General features: G+C 37.2%; 1 protein-coding gene across 3 annotated transcripts in view; it reads left to right on the top strand.

Annotated features, from left to right (window-relative positions):
* Positions 1-4,382: 4,382 nt before the first annotated feature.
* The window catches only part of SEL1L (SEL1L adaptor subunit of SYVN1 ubiquitin ligase), a 65,758-nt gene continuing 46,803 nt past the window's right edge, over positions 4,383-23,337 (top strand). For 2 of the 3 annotated variants that reach the window (XM_069092364.1, XM_069092363.1), the window contains exons 1-3: positions 4,383-4,647; positions 17,000-17,037; positions 18,993-19,224. In XM_069092364.1, the coding sequence (XP_068948465.1) occupies positions 4,572-4,647; positions 17,000-17,037; positions 18,993-19,224 (346 nt within the window). In that variant the 5' untranslated portion in view covers positions 4,383-4,571. The remainder of the gene's footprint in view (positions 4,648-16,999; positions 17,038-18,992; positions 19,225-23,337) is intronic. The other variant, XM_069092365.1, reaches the window with a different exon arrangement.

Below are 23,337 nucleotides of genomic sequence, written 5' to 3'. Positions count from 1 at the left end.
AACTCTGGGGTAGATTCAATTGAGATCCAGGGGTGGGGAACTTTTGACCTTTTGGTGCTCTGTGATTGACAAATGAAGGTATTTTACTTATGTTTGGAAACTAATCTCCATTTGAGAAGAGGGGCTTTGTGGTGGACTAAATGAAGGTATAGCCTAGGGGTGGAGAAGTATTTAGACCAGGGACTTTGTAATTGATTGAATGATTGGAAGGTCCTGGGGTGGGGTAGTCCTTGGAGATTATTTAATCACATTTAGTAAATGCTGTATTTTGAATGATGTCATGTTTTGACCTTCTCTGTTCTTGGTTTGTCACTGAATAAAATGGAGAGCACCTATGCTGGTATTTTGAACCTTGGGAAGTTGCCTTTCCTTGGTGTTACAGTACAAGACCTGATAACGGATGATTTTGAAAACCAGGCTGAGAAATTTACATCTGACATAGTAGAAGAAACAGTGTGGTATATGAGGAAGAATTCTACATCAGGAATACAAAGATCCAAATTCTAGGCTCAATTCTACCATTCATTAGCTGCATTGCTTTGGGCAAATCAATTCACTTCTTTATGCTTCATTTCTTCAACTGTAACATGAAGGAGTCAGACTATTTGCTCTAGTTTTTATCCAAGATAGTTTTTTTTTACAGTGCTAAAATCCCAAGTTTTTAAACAAAAAAAGGAAAAAAGAAAGAATCCACTGAATTTTCCTAACCAGGGTGGTGGAAGGATAAAAGTGGTATTTAAGGAAAAATAATTTCAAAGGATTGGTTAGAGGACAAATTAGAATTATGTAAATTGTCTAGGTATGAGTGTTAATAATTTAAGGACAGTGTAAATGAAGATCTAGGGGATGGTGGAAAAGAGAGAAAAAGAGAAAAGGCTTTGCATAGGAAGAAAAAATTATAGGATTTAGTTATTTCATATGAGTGATGGAAGAGTGTCAAAGCCCTCAATCCTGGTACAAAATTGATAGAGCAAGGGAAATTGGAATCAATGATACTTTGAGGGGAAGAGTCAAATAATGAATGTTAGACATGTTGAGTCGAGGGGATGGCAAAAGATTCAAACAGAAATCTCTATTAGGCAGCAAAAGATATGTAATTGGAACTTGGCAAGAGGACAACAACAGAGATATACATTTGGGAGTCTTCCACATAGGGGTTAAAATGGAAGCCGTGAAAATGGATAGTTCTAAAACACTACAAAGAGAAAGCAGAGGGCACAAAAGGAACTAAAGAAGGAAAAAGATGACTAAGCAAAGAGGGAGGAGAACTGGAATAGCATAGTATCATCAAGCAAAAAGAGGAGTGTTTCAATAAGACAAGAGTACTCAAAAGTGTCAAATACAATAGAATGAAGACAAAGAAAAGGCAATGTCCATTTTGGATTGTGTCTGGTGCCAAAGAAATCACTAATAACTTTTTCGATTATAGTTTCAGCAGAGTGATGGGACAAGAAGGGAGATGTTAAAGATGGAATAATTGGAAAAGACATTCATTCGTAAAGTTTGACAGTGAAAGGAAGGAAGGCATTGGATGGCAACTAAAGGGCACCAAAGGGTCAGATTAAATATTTTCAAGATAGAAGAGGCACATGCATATTTTGACCAGGGAGAAGAGGCCATTTATCCTTCATTTGACTCTTTCTGGGAAATAGAACTTTTTTTTTCTCTTTTTTTTTCTTTTTGGAGGCATTGCTTTTATTCCTTTTCTACATTCTCCTCACTGTGTCCCAGAATTTTCAGGAGAGTGCTCACTAACAGGCCCTGAAGAAACCCTTGTGGAATACAAATGGGAAAAGTAGTCATGAATTGAACTCTCTCACCATGCCAGATATCTCTTTGATGTCATTGAGGAATGTCTGCATTTGCTCTTCCAAAATTGTTTTTCTTGTCAGTTCTTATTTTTAATTTCTCTGTTTGCCCAGAAAGATAGCAGAGTCAAAGCATCATAAGTATTTTCCTTTATATTCATGTTTTCCTTTATAGGGATATTTTTCTTCTCATTAATGTTTTCCATGGCACATAACTCTTTGATTTCATTGAGGATTGTCTTTTTCTCTTCTAAAACTGTTTGAAATTCCAGTCTTTGTTTCTCATATACAGTTTCTCTGGTTCTCCAGAGAGATAATAGAATCAAATAATCATCAAAACTGTCTCCCTCATCAGTTATGTTTTCCACTTCAATATTTTCCATGGTCCACATCTCTTTAACTTCCCTGTAAAATTCCTGAGGCTGTTCTTATGACCAGCTCCTGTTTTTTAAATTCAATTGCTCTGATTTTCCAGGTAGATGCCAGAGTCTAAACATCATAATTGACGTATTCTTTTTCTGTAATGGTTTCCATTTCAATGATATTGTCCTCTGTAGCAGCTTCATTGTTTTCCTTGTTCAATGCATTGACTGATTTTGTTCGTTGTTTTCATTTTCTTCTCTTTTATTCTTTAAAAATATTTCTTATAAAGTGTGTGGTGGTCTCTGAGAAAGAGGGGGAACACTAGGAGAAATTGTGGAGATCTTGAAAAAGAAAAGTTATTAATAAATTTTTTGATCTAAAAAAAAATGTTATTTCAGTAGTTCAGGTGAGAGGTGAAAGCACCCTGAACCAGAATAAGTAGTGTTCCAGTGAGTAGAAAGAAAGGAATAAATGCTAGCCATATTAGAGAGGTAGCAGTGCCAAGATTTAAAAACCTATGTGATGATATATAGATACAAGTGAGGAATGGTGAAGAGTCAGAGATCATTCAGAGTGCAGAAACCAAGAAGGTCGTGTTCCCAACAGAATTAAGCAAAGTTTGGTGAGAATTCTTTCTTTAAAAAGATAGAATACTAATCTCCCAAACTGTGTTCTTTGACTGGTTAGTTGTTACTTTCTTAAATGTATGGATAGATTATACAAAAGTGAGGTTGAGGTTGAAAAGCAGTAGTCCTAAGAGTCTTGCAAAATGGTCAAGAATAAATCATCATACCTCTACTGATGAGAAGAAGGGTTCCTATAATCAAAATTCATTTTAGATAATTTATGTATCCATTGAGATAAAACTCTACACAGGGGCCCAATTATTATATTAGATCCCAATAATAATTATAATCACTTCAAAGGAAAATAGGATTAAGGTCACAGAAAGAGACTATAAAAGCAGTAAACAATTTTGGGGGAGAAAGGAACTATTTATATAGAATTTTAAGTTTTGGGACCAGACAAATGTCCTCCAACTTAGATGATAGGAAGCTTCCTGGTGAGGCTAACTACCAAAATAGGAGATGAGATAACTCTGATAGGTTATTTTCTATTGTCTTGAAAATCACCACAATCCAACACCCCTCATTTTACACATGAGGAAACTGAGGCCTCTGTTGTTTTTACATGTTGAAGTGAGGCATAGCGGTATGAAGAAAGGAACTTTCCATTTTGGAGTCAGAAGAACTACTTTCAAATCCAAGCCCTGCTACTTACTACCAGTATGACGTTGAAGAAATGAGTCCACTTCTTCCAGGCCTCAATTTCCTCATCTGTAAAATTAGGAGGTCGGATTGTGGTGCTCTCTACGATCACTCCCAGCTTTAAATGTGTGATCTTTTAAGTAGAAAACTCTCCCCTCAAATTCTTCCCTGCAATTGCCATTTTCTTCCTTTAAGTTCACACCGGTCTATCATTTAAAAATAAAATAGGAATGAAAAGACAAAAGCTTTTAAATTGCCCCTAAAAAAGCAGCCTCTTCTGGTGCAGAATTTTCATGTTGATACATGTTGTAAACCTAGAGTATGAGCGATAGTGCCGCAGGGTCAGCTCAGATAGGTAAAGTAGAAAGCATGTGAGCGTATGCCTGTGAGCTTAATAGACTGGTATTTATTCGTCACCCTACAGTCCTAAATAAGAATAGGCGTGCAGGTTTGGGGTGTTTTCTTTATTCTCCACCTCCCCAACCTTATCCAACCCCAACACATTTACGGGTTAGGTAGTTACTCTCCACTGTAAGGTGCCCAGCCTCGTTGTCCAGGATGATCCGGTCCTTCCCAGCAACATTTAAACTAGCACCTTGCCCAACACCTTTAAACCGTGGTTCAACCTGTACTACATCTCCCAAGAGGCCTGCGCGAGGATTTTCGAGAAAAGGCATTATGGGTATTGTAGTTTGAGCCCATATCTGAGCAGCTGCCTTTTTCTTTTTCTCCGGGTGCCTCGCCCTAGCTTTGTTGAGACCCGTAGCTGCCAATTAGCTGGGGCCATGTCGATGCGTCCGTGACCCAACTAAGGAGGCCGGTGTGCAGGACGGAGAACCGCGATTGGTGAGGGGCTGACCCTGTGGGGCGGGACGACAGGGCGGGCGGGGCGGCTGCGACGATTGGCTCCGGCACCCGACGGGACGAGAAGCGGATTGGCTGCGCATTAGGGTTGAGGGGCGGACCGGGAGGGAGGGTGCTCTGAGTGGCCGGAGCAGGAAGCCGGGCGACAGCGGCTGATCCTGAGGCTGAAGAGGCAGCAGCGGCGACAACGAAGACACCACTGTTGACGGGAGGGTGGCATCGGCACCTCGGCCCCGGCGACGGAGGCGGCGGCGGCGGCGGTGGCAGGATGCGCGTCCGGGTCAGGCTGGCCCTGCTGCTCTATGGGGCGCTGATGGGCTGCGGCTTGGTGTGGGCGGCTTCGGGTCAGTACCCGCCCCCCTGCTCTGGCCCGGGCTGAGGGAGTCCGGGGCCGCCGCCTCCCCCCTTCTCGGAGGCCCGGCCTGGGCTGGGAGGGGACCCACAAAGAAGGCCGGGCTGGCGGCGGGATAAGGACCCTCTCTCTATCGGTCCCGGCCCACCCCAACCCCCGCCTGGGGGGTTCCGTCCCCACGCGCTCTCCCAACCCTGTCACTGATTCCCTGGCTTCGGTTGACCCGGGTTGTGAGCGCTTGGGATGTGTAGGGGCGTCCAGGTGCTGGTGGTTATAGGGACTGTCGGGGCCAGGGGGGAAGAGGGGTCCTGGAAGAGGCTGGAAATGGAGGCCTTCCCGACGCACCCCACACTCACACGCACACACAACCCACATAGACACCTCACCCATCCTGCCTCTACAGCTGGCAAGGGCACACGTCTAGGAGTAGCAGGACCCTGCAGCCCCCACCCCGCTGGCTTTGCTGCTCTGGGACCGAGGAGGAGCAGGAGAGAAGCTTTCGTGCTTGCCCCTTCCACGGGCCTTGCCTTCAGCATTACTGATACTCCAGACGTCAGGGCACCCCACAATTTGGGTTTCCAGATTCTTTGTAGCTTTCGCTCTGAGCTGTCACTTTGGAGAAAGGGAACACCTAGTTCTAGTAGTTAACAGTGTATCGGTGGAGTTACCATATGTGCGGGCTCTTTTGTACTCTGTTTATGTCTTGAGGTTGTTACCCTTGTTGGTTTTTTTTGTTGTTGACTGAAAATGAGGATGGAGAATTGAATTAGGAATTGCATATCTGAATGGCTTCAGATTTGCGGTAAGGTTTAAGGAAGAAATTAGCTCAGAATGGATGGCAGATTGCTTTTGATGTTTGGATGTGTGGCACTAAAAAAGGTATACTGAAATATACTGAAGTCTTGTGATCTGTTTTGGTCCTTGGAGTTATTTTCTGTATTTTTTGATGTGTATCTTGGGTCCTTAATTAGAGATTTGACATGCCTTTCTAGACCCTTCCTCAGTTGCCATCTCTATAAGACCTTGGCATCTGAAAGTGTTCCTTGCCCAAACCAGTACAGTGTAAAGCTAGAATTTTCATCAGTTTCCATAAATAGATAATAATGATAATAACAAAACTATATGGTGCTTCATATATTTTGTCTCATTTTTAACTACAAAAAAGACTTTTCTCTTGTCTGCTGCAAGAAAATTCACAAGTGATTATTTGGATCCCCAAATACTGGCCTAAATCTAAATTGTTGCATTCCCTTAATTATTCTGCTTCTAAAATGAAAGTTCTTATTTTTAAATCCTATTATTGGTATCTTATGTAGTTAGATATCTCTTGTTTTAAAAAACTGATTACACTTTAGACCTTCTAATATAAATAGGATTACATTGACTCATTGCCTTTATTAGGACACAGGCTTTGAGTTGTTTTCAAATGATCTGTTAAGTTTGCATTAATGTCCTGGTATTGCCTTTGAAATCTTTGTCAAATGGAGTATTGTAGACCATCTGTTTGCATTTATTGGTAGACTCTAAGTTTGAGGGAAACGAAGGGGAAGAAATAGGCTCTACCCTCAGGGAGCTTACATTGTTATGGAGGAGAACTTGTTAATAACCTCATGAGTAACTGATAGCCAGTAGAAATCTGACTGTACTGTTGAGCTCTGTGGTTCAACTGATACTAACCCTGAAATGCTATAGTCCTTAACTTTGTATCCTTGTGAATGGGATGATTTTCAGTAAATGTTTTGTCCCATCTGCTAGCATAAGCTGTCAGTCAACACTTAAATTACATCACACTTGGATCATAGGAAGGGAAAGTTCCCTAGAGTCCAGCCAAGTCCAGCGGACTCATTTTACAAATAAGAAAGTTGAGGCCCTCAGAAGTTAAATGATTTGTCCAAGATCATACAAGCAGTAAATTCCAGAGCTAGGATTCAAATTAAGGTTCTTTGAGTCTAAATCCCTTCTTCTTATTACACCACACTGTTTCTGCATGACAGTTACATAATTTGCTGAAAGGGTATATGACAGACATTAAAACAATATAGATATTGTATGTTGGAAGATAAGTCGCAAAAGATTCAGTTGTGTGCAAGGTAGGTAAATGCACTTGGATTAAGATTAAGTCTTACAGACTGTCTTCATAGTAGAAATTTAGGTGACTTTTACCTTTGTTTTGTTTAAACTGCATGTTTATGTGACATTTCACCCCTTTTTAAAAGTTTAAATGCTCAGATGTTGAAAAAAAAATTGTATACCTCTCTATAGAGGTAAAGTCTGATTGCATGTGTTCTGTATTGACCAATCTTACATTTCTAATTTCTGTGCTGGAGAATTAAAGTGATACTATTATCTGGTACTAGACACATTTTTGGCAAGTTAGAACATGGTCAGTATTAAAAGGGTCATTTGTCATTTACAGATACTGGCTAGAATGTATTCAGAGACAGAAGCGTTTTTATCCTAATTAGTTTATTGAAATAATAATATTAAATAGTTTTAGAGCAGAAGGTTTGGGTTTTTTTCTTTGTACTGTCACAGGCACTGATAATTTATGAAGATAGAGATTCTTCATCTTAAAATTGAGAGTCATTTGCAAGTTACTTTTTGTTTGTTGTTACTGTTAAATGTTTTGAGGTATTTCTTTAGTTGGATTTAAAGGCCAGCACTTCCTACTAGAGGCCAGTTAGCAAATAAGTCAAAATAATGGTTAGCCAATTTCTCCAGTTTTAGAAATTTAGGAGACAGCGTAGTACAGCAGAAAGAGTCAAGAGTCAGAGGAGCTGGGTCCAAATCCTGCATCTTATGCTACCAGTAAGTATGACCTTAGATGACTCCTTTAACCTGTCTCTGAACATCAATAAGCAATTATTAAGCTCCTGCTATATTCCAGAAACTATATTAAGCCCTGTGGGAGGGAAACCTGTTTCCTCATGTAGAAAATGTAGGAGTTGGGTTCAATGTCCTATGAGGGTCCTTTCAGCTCTAGATCTGTGGCCTAATGAAATAGGATATCTCTTGTCTGTCCGCAGAGTTTGGATCTGCTAGCTTTTTAAGAAAATTGTTATTTTAATTTGTTAATTTCTAAAATTTGTATTTCAACATAGTTGGTTTCCTTTGGAACATCATAATAAAAAGTGGGCTTCGGGTTTTTTTTCTGAAATGCCCTGACTAAGGTATGTGTCTAAATAGCTGTCAACTGCTTATCCACTGTCTTTCTTATTGTTGTTCAGTTGTGTCCTATTCTTTGTGACTCCATGGACCATAGCAGTCCATGGGGTTTTCTTGGCAAAGATAGTGGAGTGGTGGTGGCTAGGTGGCACAGTGAATAGAGCACTGTCTCTGGACTCAGGAAAACCCGAGTTCAAATATGACCTCAGACACTTAACAGTTACTAGCCATGTGACCTTGGGCAAGTCACTTAACCCCAATCGTCCTGCTTCCCTCCTCCAAAAAAAAACAAACAAACAAAGATACTGGAGTGGTTTGCTATTTTCTTCCCTTCCTTTTGTCAGGCGGTCAGAGTGATTTGTCTGGTATCACCCAGCTAGGAAGCATCTGAGTCTGTATTTGAACTAGGTCTTCCTAACTCCAGATCAAGTGCTGTATCCAGAGCTACTGGCTGTCTCTAATGTCTTTCTTAGATCTTTGCTTTATTATTTTACCTAGGTATATTTAAAGTAATTCATAAAATTATTTGACCTGTCCTCCCAGTGAAATTATTTTTTAGTATTCTACTGAAATGACTGAGCCCCAAATCTAATTGTCGCTGTCCCAAATGGACGTCAGAAACTCTAAAACCTGCATAAGCTGAGAGAGTTCACAACTAGGTCCTAGAAAAATGCATGTTAGCTATGGAGAATGCAGCAAAGGCTCAGAGGAATCAGATTGATAAGATAGATAATTTAGGACCTTTGTTCCATCTCCCTTATCTTACAGAAGAAAAAACCTCAGACCCAGAAAGGGAAAGTTTACTTGCTGCTAATATACAGTTAACAGTAAGTGGCAAAGCTGGGGTTTGAATCAATTCCAATTAAATTTGAAGTTTTTTATCTTAGATTTATATACTGACTTCCCCCTCCCCCAAAGTGCTATCATTGACCCTTACGGTATCCCTATGAGGAAGGTAAGGTGGTATCCTTTTTTTACATTGTGGGTACCAAAGCACAGAGAGCCTTATTACTTACAACCAAGGTTAACAAAGGATGGAGAGATCTCTTTTTTCTAGTAGATTGTTTAGTTTATCACTTCTTTCTTTTTTAAAGTCTGTTATCTATCAATTTAATTTATGTGACAGATTCAATTTTGGTCACTTTTCTCTGAAACCATATCAATAACTAACTATTGCTATTATATCACTAACAATAGCATTATGCTGCTTTACTAAATGATGTAAAAAAATGTAAATTTCCCATTTTCCCAAAGGAAAATTTATATTTAAAAAAAGAATCTAAACCTTTTCCTATGATGAGGTATGCTATCATGGATATGATAGTGTTGAGTGGAAAATCATCAAGTATTAATTGAGCATCTACTAATCTCTTCTATGCCTTACCCACTTTTCTTTTTCTTTTTGTTTGATCTTTCTAAATTCTGATTAATTGTAATGCTAAAAAAAACAAGCAAACTAATCATCTGGAGTCTCTTTAACTATTCATCAAAAGTATTGTCTTTTTCTAAATGTTCCCTCCTTTAAGAGGAACTCCAATAACTTCATTTCCCCTTTGAACATATAATGTCAAAAGTTATCAAGTAAGTGACTCACTCATCATCATAGCAGAATGTCTACTTGTTTTAAAGAGAAAATTGCTTATACTTTGTGAACCGTTTTAAGATTACCATCTGGAGTATATTTCTTTCCAGGTTTTAGTAAATGGGTTAAGATCTGTCAATATTTTTTATTTATTTATTTTTACCTGAAACCTATTACTACTCAGTTGTTTCTAAAAAGAGGCGCTGTGCACATGATGCAATAGGGATGAAATCTGGTAACAGAAACTACCATGTATTCTTGTATTCATAAACAAATTTTCTCATTGTGACTCATTGTATTTTGCTCTCACTAACTTTTTTTCCTTTCTGTAGGTAAGTATAGTTATTTATTTTAAAGCATATTTACCGTCATGAAATATACATAATAATTTTTAGTGAATAAGTAGGATATGCATATTCATAAGGGAAAATCCAAAGAGTTGATTTAAAAGTTTGAAAAATATAGATAATTCTGTTTCTATGCACAGTACCACTTTTATGTTCATTGAATAACCAAGCAAGAAATGTATTTAAAAATATTAGTAAACTATAGATTATTAGGAGGTTAACTGTAACAAATTACAGTAGTTAACTTTTTGTCTTTAAACTTAAACATAACTATGTAACTTGCTGTGATAGTATATAACACAATAAAATTATTACTGTAATTATTGATCAGATACTACACTTGAAAATAAAATTTAGACATTTAAGAGTACATACCTGAAACTTTTCATTTTCTTTCCCTTGATGGGTGAAAAAGTGAATATTCATGAAGATGCTGAAAAGCTTTGGCCAAAAAGAAATGTATTTTGAATAAAGAGTCTTTCTTTAAATATCCAAAGAGAAAGAGTAGAAAACATTTGGGTTCCCCCACACTCTCACTTTTATTTAACCTATTGTTTTTGTTTGAACCTTATTGTTAAATTTAACCTTTGGGATAATTTGAGAAGAGGCCAGATTGCAGTTGGGTGGGAGATAGCTTTTGATTTTGGCAAATCAATGACAACATTATCCATGTGTTATAATTACATAATCAGAAGGACAAAAACATAGCTTAATGATTGACACAAAATGAGAACAGTATATTGCATCACTTAATAATATTAGTTTCTTAGTTCTGTTTTATATACCATAAACCTCAATTATTCAGGCTTAATAGCTGGCTTATTTAAGGGTAATATTAACACCACATAGTGGAATGGCACTTCTCAATAGTATGTAATGGATAGGTATCATCAGACAGACTAAATTTATGACAAGAATTTTCTCCTGTAAACTCTGTTTTTGATAACTCAGACCCAAAGTCTATTGCTTTGTAGTATTTTAGAGCAATGTTTCCTGAACTAATTTGGCCATGGAACATTTGGGAGCTCAAAATATATTGATGGAAGCTGTAACTTTGGTTCCCTGAGAGATATTAGGAATTTAGTATGATCTAGGAATAAAGAAGGCTGTGAGGAAGTTTTCATTTTGAAAATTTTCTGTACAAAAGTATTTTTGATAAATAATTTAATAGTTAACATTTTGATTGGAAAAAAATATTGATAGAATTTTTTTGTGGGCTTTCAGCACATGGCACAGAATACCAGTTTTGATGGAACATAGTTTGAGGAATGCTGAAATTTGGGAATTGCATTGCAGTGAGACCCAAATGACAGTTCTGCTAACAAATTATAAAATTTTAGTGGGAGAGGTTCTTGTAAATCCCATTTGTTCATCTAATACCAGGATTTTTTAAAATAAGCGAAATATGTTTTCCTGACTAGTCAAGACTAGTTTAAGACTATTTGGGGAGGAACCACAAATACAGAAAACTTCTGTTTGTTTTGACAATTTTTCTGGGCAAGGAAAACAGGAATTTTGGTTTAGACAGTGAGCCTTTGCTTGTTGGTTACATAAGAGCAGGGGGGAAACATAATAACTGAAGGAAACAAGAAGTAACAGGTAAACTTGGGAAGAATAGGAGAAAGAGAGGAAATAGGATCAGAAAAACCAGAGCAATCGGTATGAATCAAATAGCAAATGCTATTTCTCCCTGACTGGAATGATTACTTTCTTTAGAACAGAGTATTGATTTCTTAATAAGGAGACCAACAGCAAGTCCGTATAGGGTGGTAAGTAGGTTACTGTTTATTACCAACTTTTGGTTCTGCTCCTACAGTGGAACCAAAAACTCAATTTTTTTGTAAAAATGCAGTTTTCTTTGTAGTTTAGTGAGGTCCATATCGATACAAATAGAAAAATGAAACTATGCATATAAATGGAATTATCTGTATTTTAAAACATTTTTGCATCAACTTTTTTATTCTCGCATGTGAATACATAGTCTTTCTATTTAGTCATGGAATATTTGTTATACATGATTCCCAAATATATAGATATTTCTCTGTGGTCTTAATTTCTCCTTTAAACTCTAATTCTATGTTGTTCACTACCTGCTGGATATCACTACCTGCATGTCTCAAAAAGCACCAATTCATGTTCTCCAGAATGGTTCATTATCTTCCCTAGTAAGCACATCTCTTCTCAAAATTTTCTTAATTCTTTTAAGATAGCACCATTCTTTGAGTCACTCAGTTGTGCTGCATCTGAATCATTGTTGGTTTCTTCCTCATGGTTCCTTGAGCCCTATTTGCAGCTAAGTTGCCAGATCTTGTCAATTCTACCTCCACAAATCTCTGGCATTCATCCCCTTACCACCACTCATGGCCACTAGCCTGATTCAGGCCTCATAACCTCTTCTTTCTACTTTTACAATATAGCTTCTCAGTTGGTCTCCCTGCTTCTGGTCTCTCCCCTCTTCGATTCACAGTCAAATCTGATGATGTCATTCCTGTATTCCCAAAACTTCAATGGCTGTTGCCTCTTATAAAATACAAACCTATTAGCCTAACAGCTAAATTTTTTCCCTTGTCTGTTTTCCACCTTCCCTACTTGATTTATTTCATATTGTTCCCCTTCATTCTGATTCTGGCCAAACCAGCCTGTTTTTTTATTCCCCAAACTCAGCATTTCACTTCCTGTCCCAGTGTAGCCCCAGCATAGTCCCCCATGTCCAGAATGAACATGTTACCTTTCTTCAAGGCACAGCTCAGGTACTATATCCCACCCAAAGCTTTCCCTGTCTTATCTACTCCATCCTAATGCACCCCAGTTTGCTAATTCTTTCTCCCTCTGGAAATTATTTATTTATTTATTTATCTTTGTGCATGTTATATTCCTTGGTAAAATGTAATCTCTGATATCATGGACCATTTTAATTTTGTTATGTCTTTGTATCCCTAGCTCCTAGCATAGTGCTTAAACATAGGAGGTATTTAACAACTATTTGTTTAGCTGTTGAAGGGTGTACTCTATGAAATGTATTTTGTTAGCATGTAGAGGAAGAAAAAAAGATACTTGATTCTTCCTATTTTGAGGAACAGTTGCTTATAAATTTAATGAGTTGTAAAATGCTGATAAGCAATAAGGAAAACTAATTTTACCCCAATTAGAGTGGATCAAGGTAAAGAGGAACAAAGTCAAGGAAGTTCATTTCAGTGAACACCTTAATTTTTGTAATCTTATGTATTTGTATTTCAATTTATATTGGGTAAATCTTGTGAATATCACCCTTAAAAGTAGATTGTGTTTTGAAGACTGGCACCATATCTTTCTTGTAAGACAGTATCTGCCCCCCAAGATCTAGTACTTGCACTTTTCTTGGTTGGCACTTGACAGATGTTAGAATGAAAGAATAATTGACAATTTGTCAGTCAGGGTATGTAGGAAATAATGGAATTAAACCAGAAGAATTGATGTGACTTTTGTCTTACCGCTTATGTGGTGATGAGGCACCTCCTCTGGGGCAGGAAACATTTGCTGAATAAATTAATTTTAACAACCTTTGGTGTACTAGGTATTGAATGAATTAATAATAAAGCATTTACTAAGCACTTACTGTGTGCCTGGCACTGTGTCCAGTGCTAGGGATGAAAATACATGCTAGACAGCTGCTGCCTTCAAGGGGTTTACATTCTAACAGGGAAAAATATCCATGAGGAGCTAGAGGTGGGGAGGGGAAGGGGTATTGGAGGTCTAAAGAACAATAAGACCTGGATCCTGCCATAAAGGAATTTATTGTCTGGTACGGTAGCTAAGTGTTAGAACCAAGATGTGAATATAAGTTTAAATCTCATAGGGGTAAAGTTCAAACCAACATTAAAAACCTACAGGCAAGAGGTTCAACCTGACATTAGAGAGCCACCCTCGGAGTGAGGACCATGTGGGTCTAGTTCCTACCTCAGACGCATGAATGAATGAATGAACTTTTAAACCATTTATTAGGTGCTTGATATATGCAAAGTGCTATGCTAAGCACTGGGGATACAAATAATAATTATAGTTAGTATTTATGTATCGATTTAAGGTTTACAAGTATTATCTCATTTTGTCCTCATGACAACCCTAGGAGATAGGTGCTATTATTATACCCATTTTACAGATGAGGAAACTGAGGCAGACATCAGTTAAAGGGTCACACAGGTACCTGAGATAGGATCTGAACTCAGGTCAGGTCCAGAGCTCTAACTACTACATTACTTAGCTGTCTAGAAAATAAAGACAGTACCTGTTAAGGTGCTCGAATTCTAATATTCCACATATATGTGGAAAGTTTCATCTCTTAAGTCAGACAAAAAGATCCTATAATCCTTAGGGTACACTGGCAAAGCAGATGGTAATCCTCTCAATCATATCAGTTTCTGATGTTGAATCATTTGACAGTGCCAAGGACTGTGGTGGCAAGAACTTTCTTTTCTGGGACTTTAATAACTGTGGCTATAGCACCTGAAGGAGTAGTTGCCAGGCCACATCTCCATAGGGGTTACTTTGCTAGGTGATGGCTGCAGGCACTGGACTGGAAGCATTGTTATTCCCAAGGCTCTTGGGTTCAGGGTCCTGGGCCATGTCCTTCAGGGTTTGCAGGGAGATAGTTGTCTAGGTGGTGGTGGTGGTGGTGGTGGTGGTGGTGGTGTGAGTTGTATGGCATATGCTGCTTCTTATCTCTCCCTCAGGGTGTCTTGCTGTTTCAGCTGCAGTGGATTTGCCTACACATTAACTTCGTAACCTTGGGCAAGTTAACTGGCAATGCCAGGGTCAGCACACTAAACTATAAAGTGCAAAACAATTACTTATCTGCATCAGTAAAGGGAGTTTCTTTCCTTGGGAGTTCCCTAAGCCAATGAAATTGTGCCATGTGTCCTGACCTCTTACCTACCTCAGCACTCCCTTAAAAAAGTAGAATATATATAAAATATACTTGTGTTCAAGGAATCAAGTACACCAATATAGGGTTGTACAGGCACAACTGAAAGAAGATTAACCAAAAAAAAGAGTTTTAGTAGACTATAAGTTCAATATAGCATGACAGTAAAAAAAAATTTTAACAAAATACATTAATAGATTTTCAGTGTCTAGAGTCAGTAGTGATTATTTGTATGTACTGTGTCCAGTCACAGCACATCTACAGTATTGTATTCAGTTCTGGGTACCACATTTTAAGAAAGATGACATTGGTGGGCTTCAGCTTGTAGAAACCATATTATGTAAGAACTGGTGAAGAAACTATATTATTATGTGTAATAGCTGAGAATGTATATTGCTTTCAGGTTTGCAAATTGCTTTACATATTTTATTTGAACCTCACATGAAGTAGGTATCCATGGTATTCCCATTTTCAAGATGAGAAAACTGAGGCCCAGAAAGGTTACCTAAGATGGTCATGTAGCTAAGTAGTGTCAGAGGCAGAATTTCAACCCATGTCTTCCTGACTCTGATTCCAGTGTCCTATCCACAGATGCTTAGCTTGCTGAAGAGAAACATCTCATATTGGGGAAGAGAAGATAAGGAAAGTGAAGAGAATATAGTAGCTAACTTCAGATATTTGAAGAACCACATGTCATGTGGAAGAGAGATTAGAACCAGACGGCACAACTACACTCGGAGCAATAGGTGGAATTTGCATGGTGGCACACTTAGGTTCACTGTGGAAAAAAAGAGTTTATAACAAATGGTTGTCCCCAGGATTTGACTGTCTTGGATCTGCTTCCCTGGAGGTTTTCAAGTACAAACTAGAAGTCGCTTCTCGGGACCGTTGTGAGGGGGATTCTCGCCCAGGTCCAGGGTGAATGAGGTGACCCCGTTTCTTTCCCACTTTAAGCTTCAATTTGAGGAGACTCACTGTCAGGATTCTCAGTGAGGGTTTCATAGAGTTAGTGACATTTTAAGCTTGAAGGATGAGTAAGACTTCAACAAAGAAAGTTTGGTGAGGATATTCCAAGCATCGGGAACATTGCATGTAGAGGTACAGAGATGGAAAAATGCCATAGTTATTCAAAGATTGATGAGTAGTTAAATTTAGCTAGTGTGTTGCATGGGTAGTATGAAATAAGGGTGGAAGCAGATTTTTGGAGTGTCTTTAATTCGAGGACAAGGAATTTCATTTTATTTAGTCCCATAGGAAGCCATTGAAAGTTTTTAATCATTTCGGTAATGCCAGCAGACATGTGCATATGGAAGTGGCATGTATGGTGAATTAGCATGGGCAAGAACCTAGATGTAGAGAGACACACTGGTGAAGAGGCTTTTGCAGTAGGGAGGTGGGAAGTAATGAGAACCTGAACTACAGTTGAAATGGAAATGAAGATGTCAGTATAGGAGGTATTGTTGAGATAGATTGACAATATTTATGTGCAGAATGGGGGTAGGGAGGATGGCAGAATTGTGGTACTATTGACAGAATCAGAGCAATCAGAGAAAGGAACACATAAAGAAAGAAGATGACATTTTTTAGACATTTAGCTAGTTGTAGACAGTACAGTCAAGTGGGCAGCTTCCATAAGTAGCTGAAAATGTTATTCTGGAACTTGAAAGTCTAAAAAAGAGGTTTTTAAATCACCTTCATAGAGGTGAGAGTTGAAGGGATGATTGAGATCATCAAGGGAAACGGTCTAGAGGGAAGAATGGGGCCCAAATGCTTAGAAAATAACTCATAGGGAATGGGAGAAGGAAAAATACCAAAGAAAGAGACTGAGAAGAAGCATTTAAAGAGATAAAGCCAAGAGGAGGAAGGCACAGTATTCAGGAAGCCAAGAGAGGAGAGAGTGTTTGAAGAGGGTAGAGGGACAGGAGATAGTGCTTAATGTAGTTTGCTTAAGAAAGGTCAAGAAGGGAGATTTCCTGGGAACAATTAAGAGGGCAGTTGCATTAGAATGATGGCTACAATAACCAGCTTAGAAGGGGCTTAAGAGCAAGCAGGTAGAGAAGAAATAGAAGCAATTAGTATAGATGACTCCTTTATGAAATTGGACAATAAAAGGGAGAGGAGGGGTGGAATAGCAGCCTAATGGGGCTGCAAAATTAAGGAAACCTTTTTTAAAAAAAAAATTTAGTTCATTCCAGACTACCACTTAAAATCCTTGATTATTTGAGGACTGATTACCCAGTTTGTGGATACTATTTTGGTGTACCTTGCTAAATGTTTGACATTAGTAATAAATCTCCTTAATTTTCCAACAATAAAGCTAGTGATTGACTTGTTTAAACTTTCCTTACAGATGATGAAGGAGGTCAGGATGAATCCTTAGATTCAAAGGTATGGACTAAAAATCTTCATTATATTTGCTGTTGTTTAGCTAAGTTTATCAAGCACAAGTTAATAAGCATTTCTTAAGTGACTACTATATGTGAAGTGTTAGGAATACAAAGAAAGGTGGAAAACAGTACCTGCTCTCAAAGAGCTCACACTCTAATGAAGGAAACAGCTTGCAAACAATTATGTACAAAAAAATATATGTATGCAGGATAAAATGGAGATCCTCTGTTTTCCGGGTTTGCACAGTATAACTAAAGAAGATAAAAATAATCTGCATTTATATTATAAACAAAATTAGACTTTTCTTATTTAAGTACTAAAGGTAGCACTGCCCTTTTGCCAAAAAAATTTAACTTCGTCATGTGATAGGTTTATATGTGACACCACTGTATGATACATGTTGTAGGTGGAGCCATCAGAATGGTAAAGGTGTTCTCTTTCTCTTCTGAAAATAAACAGTAAACTTTCCTCTTTTCAAAAGTATTGTTCATGTTAATTCTACCTACTATGTGGAGGTCATGAGATTCAGTAGATAGAGAGCCAGCTTTGGAGTCAACCACCTGGATCCAATTCCTGCATCTGACTCAAGTTTGAATATTTAAAAAGCATCTTTTTTTTTCTCCATAGGTTTTAGAGTATCTGAAGTCAGTAACTGTACAATTTTAGCAGGAGCCACTTTCAGTTTTGTTTTTCTTTATTTTTATCTTTACTATTAATGCTTTCTAAAAAAAAAATAACCTGTTGTTTTATATTTCAAGTAACAGGATTTTTTTAATTAATCTGTCTCTCCTGATACTCTCATCATTCATTTTCAAAGGAATAAAAAAGAAAAAAACTTGGCTCTCAGTACATAGCCACATAGTCTAGCAAAACAAATTTCCATTTTAGCCTTGTTTGAGAAATGTGTATTGCTTTTTGCATTTTAATTTAATCACTTTTCTATTATGAGGCAAGTGTTGTGTTTCATCTTTATTCTTTGAGACTTGTGGCTTATGATCATATTTATCAGAGTTGTAATCTTTCAAAGTTGTTTTTCTCTGTAATGTTATCATGGCATAAAGTATTCTATTTTTGCTCACTTAACTCTGAATCAGTTCATAAAGGTCTTTCCAGTTTCCTCAAATATTGTTCATTTCATCATTTTCTTACAGCACAACAATATTCCATTACATTCATATACCATAAGATATTTAGCTGTTTACCAATGGATAAGGAGGACACTTCTCTTCCACCCTCTCACCCACCTTTTTTCCAGTTTTTGATGACCAAGAAAACAATATTAATGCTTTCTCAAGAATGTTTTTCAGGGTGGCTAGGTGTCACAGTGAATAGAGCACCAACCCTGGAGTCAGGAGGACCTGAGTTTAAATCTGGCCTCAGTTACTTAACACTTATTAGCCGAGTGACCTTGAGCAAGTCACTCTACCCCAATTGCCCTGCCCTCCCCCCTCCAAAAAGCAAAAAAAAAAGAATGTTTTTCATATATCGTTTTTCTAACATATAGTAATATTAGCCCTATGCTTTAAAAAAAATTCATCCCAAAGTAGATGTGTGAAATTACTATAGTTGACAGCTCATTAAAAGCAATTTTGAAATGATGGAGAAGAGTTTATTTTACTACTGTTTGAGGAAATAACTAGTTTTGGAGGAAAGTTACATTAAAATAGTAGAAAATAAAATAATTTTACTAACAACAGTTAAAAGAAGCTAGTAGGTATAAATAAGGAATTTAAAAGAAAGTTAGCCAAAAAGATAGCTCAAAGGATAACAATCACTTCTAAATCTAAGTTAACAGAATCTGTCATATTAGTCTAACTATAACATGTGCCAAATATAGGTCACACTCCTGAAAGAGACCTTTGAAGGGAAAATATGTCTATTTGCTGGAAAATATTTTCATAAAATTGATGTACTAAAATTATATTTACTGTGAAACTTTTTTTTACACTTCTCAGACTTCCTTGCCATCAGAAGAATCAGTAAAGGACCATGCCACAGCAGGCCGAGTAGTAGCTGGTCAGATCTTCCTTGAATCAGAAGAACCAGAATTAGAATCCCCTTCCAAAGAGAACAGTTTCAAGAACCAAGACAGAGATGTTGAAAGTATTATAGAAGACTCTAGCTCTCTAGAGATGCCAAATCTAGAAAACAAGGACTTGGAAGAAAGTGAGGAAGTATTGAAATCAGGTACTATGTTGTATCCTTCAAGTTTTCCTGATTTGAAAAGCAGAATTGATTTGTGTATGCTTTATAAGGAAAGGTAGAAGAATGTTTACTGGTTTTGCTAAATGTGTAGTAGAAAAATCACAGAACTGGAGCCCAAGAAACCTATGTTTGGATCCCAGTTTTGAACTTCCAGCCTTTTGGAAAGAAAACTTCCACTTAACCATATACTCTTAGTGAATTAATTTATTCATTGTTTCCCAAACACAATCAGCTTTCCCACTTCCACACATTTGCTCATACCACTCCCTATGTCGAGAATGCCCTCCCCTGCCACCTTCTTCCCATTCTTCATACCTCAGTTTACACAGCACCTCTTCCATGAGGTTTTCCTTCTAATATTAACCCTATCTTTAAAAAAAGAAAAACAACCCATCCCAAAGTAAACATGAAAGTATATGGTTGACAGATCATTAAAAGCAGTGTTGAAATCAAATAGAAGAAACTGAACTAATAACCTCTCCTTCCTCCAAAGCTTCATATTACTTCTAGTCTTTCTTAATCATTTTACGCAGCATATAAGCAACATCATTATTTATGTGTACATTTTATTTCAGTGCCTACCTCAGTGCAAGCACTCAGCAAAAATTGAATTGATAAATTTAGGTAACATATATAAAGCATTTTGAAAACCTTAAGGCATTATAAATATGAACTGCCATAATCATTATTATTTTCAATATCATTATCATTAGACTAAAATGTAATTATAGCCTTTGCCTTTTTTTTCTTTTTCTTTGGATTATCCCTTGTGAATACATGTGATTTCTCTAAGAAATATGCGTTGTGTTCTTGATTGGTCACAATTGTGCCTAAACCAAGTTTCAAGTGGAAAGAAAGGTCATGTTTGTCAAAATGTTGTTGTTTAAACACCTCTTTTGTTCAGGGCATATAGAGAAATGAAGAGATTGAATCTGTCAAGGAATTTATAATCTAGTGAGGGGGGAAAAAACCACATCCTCATCATTATCACCATAATAGGTCTCTTTATATAATGCTTCTTGCAAAACACCTACAACCATTATTTCATTTAACCCTCAAAATAACCTTTCAAGGTAGGTAGAACAGGTATTATCTCCATTTTACAAGTTGTGATGAAAATTAGCATGTACCTAGGATTGTGTGACTACATACATATACACACACACATACACACACACACACACCTATAGGGTTTGCAAAGTGCTATATAAATGTTAGGTATTATTGTTAGCATTTGGCAGATGAGGAAACAGGCTTAGAAAGATTAAGTGTGTTGCCCATGGTTATAGAGTAAGTGTCAGAGACAGAATGATATTTTCTGATTCAAGTCCAATGTTCTTGCCACTAAACCACTCACATATAAAAATAAATTATAGAATTTAATACATTAATGAATAAAAAGAGTACAAAGAGGTCTAAGGAAAAAAAAAGAGGTCTATGTAAGGTCTAAGGAAGGAAAGATAATTTCTGATCGGGTGAGAGAGAAGGGGCAGTTGAGAGAGTTTCACTGAGGAAATATCATTTGTGCTAGATCTTAAAGAATAGGCAGAATCTCTTTTTTTGCTTCATTTTATTTTATTTTTTAATTTATTTTTAAAGCACAGAGATTTTATTTATCCTTTTTTATTTCTTTTTTTTAAGCAACCGGGGTTAAGTAACTTGCTCAAGGTTACACGGCCAGTTATTTCTGGGTGTGGTGCTGAGTGTCTGAGCCCGGGATTCGATCTCCAGGTCTTCTCAACACTGGAGCCGGTGCTCTTACTCGCTGTGCTACCTGGCCGCCCCCTATCCTTTTTTATTTCTAAGATCTCTTATTTTCCTCCCCCCTCTTCAACTAATGAAAAGGTAAGAAAAACAAAACCTAAGGAATAGGTAATAGGTAGGCTCTCAGTAGGCATAAACGCCTTGCATGAATAAGTGAGGCAGCAGAAAAAAAGTGTGGGACATATTTCAGAGACCGTGCATACTTGTTGCTGCTTTGGTTCTCTTAGCATTAGTAGTTTTCTTAAAGTGTTGTTCCACCAATCAGCACCTTCTTTGTGACATATAGTCTTTAGAGTAAACAGTTAAGAGTCTTGCTCAGGGTCCCATAGCTAGTATGTATCAGAGATGGAACTTGAACCCAGATCTTTCCCACCCCAAGACCAAAACTATCCACTTCGCTATTATCTCTCAATTTTATTCTTAAGGAAGACAATGTAAAGATTTAACCATCTAATAAACATTTGTCCAGACTACATGTTGTAGTCTGAAGATTATATTTGCAGTTATGTATTTGTGATTGGAAGGAGGCTTGGCAAGAGGGATTATAAATTTTTTCTGAATCTGATCCAAGAAGCATTTGTTAAGCACAAGAAGGATATTACAGAATAAATTTTTAAAAAATAGTCACAAATACAAGGGAGTTAAGTTCAAGGTAGTTAGGAAAACAGTTACAGTTAAGGGATTAGGAAAGAAATAGACAGGAATGGACTGGTTGCAGTTGTTGCATTGTTGGAGGTAATTTCCACACAAGTGAGATCACAGAATGGGGAGTGTTGGAGTATACTTACAAGATACTGTGCTAGGGACTGAAGACCTCAGTGGTCAACTAGAAGTCCTTTCAATTTCTTTTGGACACTTATACTTTGTCATAAAGCTGCAAAAAAGACTCCATTGTTCTGGTTAGATGGTTTCAATACAATAGTTGTTAGACTGCAATAGTTGTTAGACTACTTTGTCTGATTTTCTGGTCTACTTTCAGTGACACAGAGTTTAAACCTCTTCTTATACAGTGCCTAAAATTCCTGTTCTCAGGTAAATGGGCTAATTTGAACCAAAGGGTGACTCTTCCACTAAAATGCTGGTTAAAAAGAGAATTAAAATTTCCCTGGAAACAAAATTAGCTTGAAAGTAGACTAGAAGAACATAAACATCTGCCAACAACATTATCATTATGCAAAAAGTTAAAGGGAAAATAAGAAGAATATATAATGACTGTCTAGGGGACCATTTCTTTTAGACTAGCACTTAACTTAAAATTCAAGGTTTTTGTTTTGTTTTGTTTTTTTAACATGAATTTCTAAAACACAAAGAACAGATACTTTAACACTACCTATCAAAAAACCCAAAAAGTTCCTTTGAATACCCTGTGGTCTTATTCAGAAAGCTCTATTGTATTAAATGTCTCCATGGTCTACTCTTTCACTTTCGCTAAATTTGTCTAGTTTCTTTTTTTCCCTGAGCACATAGGCCATTGTTTTTTGTGACTGTAATAAAATGGGTGAGATACAGGATGGCTTAGGAGATAAAGAACTGGACTCAGAATCAAGAAGACCTTAGTTTAAGTCCTGACTGACACATAGAGGATTTATGACTCTGGGCAAATCCCTTAACCTTTCAGGGCTCCAAGCAACTCTCTTAAGCCTACATAAATTGCTGAACTATATTAGTAGAGTAAGTTTTCTCATTGAGGAGCTCGAAATCATATGTTCTGATTAAATAAAAAGTAAAATTAGTTGTTTTTCAAATACAGTACGTTAGAACTGAGCTCCCTTCAGAGGAATCCTGGTCTTCTGGGTTGGGTTTTTTAATCCTTCCTGGTAAAAATACATTTTAATCAAACCAATGCTTTATTTTGGTTCAATTCTTAAATTTTTGTGAACCTGAAACCCTCTTGACCAATTCTCAGCTAGACTTTTGCAGAAAAACAGTTTGACATCCCAGCAATTTCCACTACACCTGTATCTTTTCCCAAGAGATTTCTGTCACATGTTTTCACACCTGTAATGTTAATCCTCTCTTTATTTGTTCTTAGCTATTTTATTTATTTTAAGCATGTTTTCTTTAAGTCTAAAGTAGGTCTGTGTTCCAAGTGTAACTTATTCTTTAAATTTTGTTAAGCTTACTAAAATGCTATAAGATGTCTTCATTAAATTGATGGCTTTTATTGTTTTATACTAAATAGTAATGTTACACATCTGAGTGAGGTGGTATTCTCTGATTATGTGCATGTGGAATTACAGTGAGGCTTTAGCTAACCAGCTTAGTTGGGAAATAGATGTTGTGGTTTTAATTAATGGGGGGGGAGTAATTAAGGTTTATTTTTTTTCTTCA

The sequence above is a fragment of the Petaurus breviceps genome, unplaced genomic scaffold (assembly GCF_028583685.1).
Source record: "Petaurus breviceps papuanus isolate PSGF00001 unplaced genomic scaffold, PetGlider_PUasm1.0 189, whole genome shotgun sequence".
Taxonomy (NCBI): Eukaryota; Metazoa; Chordata; class Mammalia; order Diprotodontia; family Petauridae; genus Petaurus; species Petaurus breviceps.
This window is presented reverse-complemented; position numbering and strand designations above follow the sequence as displayed.